The sequence below is a fragment of the Geospiza fortis genome, unplaced genomic scaffold (assembly GCF_000277835.1).
Source record: "Geospiza fortis unplaced genomic scaffold, GeoFor_1.0 scaffold148, whole genome shotgun sequence".
NCBI classification, from domain to species: Eukaryota; Metazoa; Chordata; class Aves; order Passeriformes; family Thraupidae; genus Geospiza; species Geospiza fortis.
In genome coordinates this window covers 92,267-97,616 of record NW_005054655.1, presented here as the reverse complement: position 1 = coordinate 97,616, position 5,350 = coordinate 92,267, and the positions used below count along the sequence as shown (strand labels likewise).

Below are 5,350 nucleotides of genomic sequence, written 5' to 3'. Positions count from 1 at the left end.
TCACAGCAGGACAATCTCTGCCTGTCCATGGGCAGCATGGACAGCCCTCTGTCAATCTGCCTGGGAGGATTCCTTTAGCAGCAAATGAATACCCACAAACAGATAAGAAACACAATCTGGTAGATGCTTGGGATGGGTAAACCAAGACCCTGCCTTGAGCACCAGAGAAATTCCAGGAATTAGAGCTGTTAGGGTCCTCCAAAGCTCATTATTGTGTTCAACTTCAATATCAACCTCCCAACCAACACTTGACCCACCTTGAACTTATCAGGTCTACCCATAGGAAAGATGCAACCCCATTTAACAAAAATGATACCCCTCCAAACTGGTGCAATTACACCAGTCCTACATCTTCTTCATCCTCACTCCATCCCAAAGTGCTGCCCCAGGGAGTGTTCCTTATCTGTGGACACTGAATATGGGCTGGAATCCCCTCAGGCCTTCAAGGGGGTTCCTGCAGCCTTAGCCAGCTTACTTTACATAATTTTACTTCAAACATAACTTTACTTCAAAATTGGAAACAAAAAGGGGAATTGGCACGCCAAAAGAGATGATATACTGAATTTGATGAAAATTGCAACAGACAAGTTTACAACTGGAACAAAGAAAACAGTCGTGGTCTCATGCTGCTCCACCTTTGGGTGGTCACTCAGGGGTCAGCAGGGGACAGAGCTGCCCCTGAGGCTGGGCACTGCCCTGGACAGCCCATCCCAGGGTGTGGGTGTGATCAGGGCAGCAGGCTGGGCACTGCCCTGGAGAGCCCATCCCAGGGTGTGGATGTGATCAGGGCAGCAGGGTGGGCACTGCCCTGGAGAGCTGATCCCAGCCTGGCACAGCCCTGCCAGGATTTGGGAATTCTGGGCTGTGCCAGGAGGGTTTGGGGTGCCTGACCCCGCAGGGGCCCTGCAGAGGGGTCAGACCCCCCAGGCCTTGCTCTGGGGGTGTTTTCTGGCTGTGCTGGACAGACAAGGCAGAGGCAGGGCAGGGCAGCTGTGAGCAGCCATTCCTGGGAATACTGAGTGGAAATTCAGTGTGGATTCTGCACTCCTTGGTCCCTCCAGGGCACAGCAGCCCCTGCTGGGTGGGGGTCTGCAGAGGATCTCCTGCAGCACTGCTGGGGCACCATCCCATGCTCCCTTTGCCGTATTTCCAGCCAGCCATGAGGACCCAGGCAGTGTCAGCCTGGCACTGGTGCTGTGACAGAGCCAGCGTGGCCCAGCCAGGCTCTGACACCACCCAGGCCCGGCGCTGTCCCTTTGTGGAGCATCTCCCACAAGTGTGGTGAGGGAGTGGCACAAACTGGGGTTGGCTCTTCACCCTTCACTGGGGTAACTGGGGCAGGAGGGGAAGGGGCGTCCCACAGGCTCTGCTCAGGAACGTGCTGGGGGAGCCTCAGGGGGTCTCAGTGTCCCCAGTGTCACCCACCAGCCCAGCACCAGCCAGGGGACACCACCCTCAGGGGAGAGAGGAGGAGTGTGGGCACAGGAGCAGCAGCAGGATGAAGTCATGAGGAGATGGTTTCCAGCTCTCAGATGTCCAGGGGTCACTTAAAGCTCTGGCAGGAGGAGTGCCCAGGACATGGCACTTGGTCACAGCGACAGGAACCCAGGGAGGCGCCTGTCTGGTGGGGAGGGCTCTGCTCCTCCCCATAGGGTGCTGGCAGCCCACCACCCTACAGCTCCCTGGAGCCGAGCTGGGCTAAGCTTGGGCTGGGAAGGAGCAGCCAACCCTTCCTGCTAACTCTGGGAACAGAAGCCATGGGAGGTCTCGGGCAAGAGGAGGGGGTGCAGGGGTGTTGGCAGCGTGGTAGGCTCAGGGGGCACAGCTCTGCCGGTGCTGCTGCCCTGGGCAGGCTCAGGGGGCACAGCTCTGCCGGTGCTGCTGCCCTGGGCAGGCTCAGGGGGCCTGGCCTCCCCCCAGAGGGATCTGCAGCAGTGTGGGGGACTGCTCCATGATGCGCACCAGCAGCTGGTCAATGTAGTTCTCCAGCTCGTGGATGTGCTCCTCCTTCTTGCTCAGCTCGCCCTCCTTCTGCAGCAGCAGCTGGATCAGCTCGTCGTGGGTCAGGTGGTAATACTTGGCTGACTGGTCCAGCTGGCCAGGGTCCTGCTGGGAGGCAAGAGGGACATTCAGGGACTGGGATTAAAACCTCTGCTCCTGGTCATGTTGGCAGGATGCAGTAACAGCCAGTGCACTCCTACTTTCCATGTCTGTCTTTCCAAAGTGGAGAGGCAGGGGCAGCACAGGGGACCCACAGAGACCGCGTGTGCTGCTCGTAAAGCACCAGCTGAACTCCCTGCAGCACCCACAGGGTGCAGAGACCCGCAGGGTTGTGCTTGTCCTTCAATCAGGTGAATCCCAGCAGCATTTTCCATGTGACATTGGGGAGGCAGACGGAGTGGGAGTGGACAAAGGGATGGAGGGGTCACCCTCAGAACACCCTCTGTGTCCTCAGAGGTGCCACAGGTGCTTTGCTGGCCCCAGCACAGCAGGGTTTGGAGTATATCCAGGTCAGCAAAGCTCCAGGAAGGACCTTCCCCCTGCCAGGATTAGCAACCCTTCAGAGTATCAGTCAGGCAGCCACTACACCTCCCACCTTCCACACCTTGTGGCGACCAGGTTGGATGGGGCTTGGAGCAGCCTGGGACAGTGGGAGGTGTCCCTGCCCATGGCAGGGGTGGCACTGGGTGGGATTTAAGGTCCCTCCCAACCCAACCCAACCCAACCCATTCCATGTTTCTACAAGCAGGGATTCACTCACACACTGCACAACACCACCCCCAAAGCAAAGCAGGTGATGGGAGAACAATGGGGTGAGGAGGTGCAGAGCCCATGGGAGAAGAGAAGCAGCCCCAGACCTGGACCCTCACCCACCCCAGGGCAGGCCCTGGAGCAGCACACCTGGAGTAGGTGTGGCACAGCCTCCTACCTTTACCTTGGGGTCGGTTTTGTCCTGTTGGGAGGCCGGGGCCAGGGGCTGGACGCTGCTCGTGGTCACTGTCTTCAGCCTCTCCAGGCCATTGCTCAGCGCCGAGCCCAGGCTGGCCCTGGGCTGCTGCTTCCTCTCGCTGGAGCCCTCCTGCACTGCACTCAGGGGCTTCACGGGGTGGGGGCTGTGGGCAACAAGGGTGGCACGGTCAGCACCCCCAGGGCTCCTGTCCCTGGGACTGTACAGGGATGGCACCACCTGTCTGTGCCACAGGAGAGCCAGCAGGGCAGGGCAGAGCCCCTGGAGCTGCTCCCATCCACACAGGAGATAAGGAGCCCCAGCACACGTGTTAGGCTGAGATCCTGGAGCCCACACCTGCACTGCCCATCCTCACTGGGAATGCTGTGGGTCACAACTCCCGCCTGCCAGGGGCTCAAATGCAGCTCCAGGGTGATCAGAGCCTGCTGCACCCACTGCCCAGAGCAGCTTTTTGCTGCCCAGGGACCTCCAGATTACTCTGGGGTCACCACTGATGCTCCAGCCCAAGAGCTGAATGTCACCTGCCTGAAAGCCACCACAGAATTTGTCCCCCTCCACAAGGCCAATGGGAGGGTGAGGAGCCAGTTAAGGGGGAATTAGATTTTCATTTATTTTTGCCTCACTTTTCACCCAAAAGTTCTTTCTGGGCTTGAACAAAGTCCAGTTCCTTCTCAGCGTGATGGAAAGAGAAGTGACCTGATGCTCCCTCCCTGCAAGGAGCAGGCACAGCTGTGCACTATCCTTGGGATGGAAACATCCAAATATCTGTCCACGGAGATGGAAACATCCAAACATCCATCCATTGGGATGGAAACATCCAAACGTCCATCCTCGGGATGGAAACATCCAAACGTCCATCCTCGGGATGGAAACATCCAAACGTCCATCCTCGGGATGGAAACATCCAAACGTCCATCCTCGGGATGGAAACATCCAAACGTCCATCCTCGGGATGGAAACATCCAAACGTCCATCCTCGGGATGGAAACATCCAAACGTCCATCCTCGGGATGGAAACATCCAAACGTCCATCCTCGGGATGGAAACATCCAAACGTCCATCCTCGGGATGGAAACATCCAAACGTCCATCCTCGGGATGGAAACATCCAAACGTCCATCCTCGGGATGGAAACATCCAAACGTCCATCCTCGGGATGGAAACATCCAAACGTCCATCCTCGGGATGGAAACATCCAAACGTCCATCCTCGGGATGGAAACATCCAAACGTCCATCCTCGGGATGGAAACATCCAAACGTCCATCCTCGGGATGGAAACATCCAAACGTCCATCCTCGGGATGGAAACATCCAAACGTCCATCCTCGGGATGGAAACATCCAAACGTCCATCCTCGGGATGGAAACATCCAAACGTCCATCCTCGGGATGGAAACATCCAAACGTCCATCCTCGGGATGGAAACATCCAAACGTCCATCCTCGGGATGGAAACATCCAAACGTCCATCCTCGGGATGGAAACATCCAAACGTCCATCCTCGGGATGGAAACATCCAAACGTCCATCCTCGGGATGGAAACATCCAAACGTCCATCCTCGGGATGGAAACATCCAAACGTCCATCCTCGGGATGGAAACATCCAAACGTCCATCCTCGGGATGGAAACATCCAAACGTCCATCCTCGGGATGGAAACATCCAAACGTCCATCCTCGGGATGGAAACATCCAAACGTCCATCCTCGGGATGGAAACATCCAAATGTCCATCCATGGGGATGGAAACATCCAAGCCTCCACCTGGGAGCTCTGCAAAGCCTCTCACAGGTGACAGCCCCACCAGCTGTGTGTCCCAGCGGTGCCGTGTCCTCGTGCCTCGGCCATGGTGATGGGATCAGGACATACCAAGGATGTGGAAATCCTCTTCAACCACGATGATGCCTCCTACTGTCCCTGTGCTGGGAGGGGACAGCAGTGGCAGCCACCAACCTGCTCCAACAAGCCAAAGGATCAGCTCCTCCCAAGGGATAGCACAGGGCAGCACTGATCTCTTCCCTCTGGCGACCAGGGACAGGACCAGGGAACAGCTGGAGCTGGGCCAGGGCAGGTCAGGCTGGAGATCAGGAAAGGTTCATCCCCAGAAGGTGCTGGCACTGCCCAGGCTCCCCAGGGAATGGGCACAGCCCTGAGGCTGCCAGAGCTCCAGGAGTGTTGGGACAGCGCTCCAGGGATGCCCAGGGTGGGATTTTGGGGTCTCTGAGCAGGGCCAGGGCTGGATGGATGACTCTAGAGGGTCTCTCCCAGCTCAGCACACTCTGTGATTCTCTGATCCCTTGGGAGAGCTGTCCAGGCACAAGGACAGAGCCCAGCACTCCTGGGCAGCTGGAAAGGATGGAGAGGGATCCCAGAGCCCTAAGGGGGAGC

The 5,350-nt window shown here is 57.6% G+C and overlaps 1 protein-coding gene across 1 annotated transcript in view; it reads right to left on the bottom strand.

The window, feature by feature from the left end:
- Positions 1-471: 471 nt before the first annotated feature.
- RAB11FIP5 (RAB11 family interacting protein 5) overlaps positions 472-5,350 on the bottom strand; it is a 25,268-nt gene continuing 20,389 nt past the window's right edge. Inside the window, exons 7-8 of the mRNA XM_031064917.1 lie at positions 2,930-3,113; positions 472-2,106 (exon numbers count right to left, since the gene is read on the bottom strand). Coding sequence (XP_030920777.1) covers positions 1,897-2,106; positions 2,930-3,113 — 394 coding nt within the window. The 3' untranslated portion in view covers positions 472-1,896. The remainder of the gene's footprint in view (positions 2,107-2,929; positions 3,114-5,350) is intronic.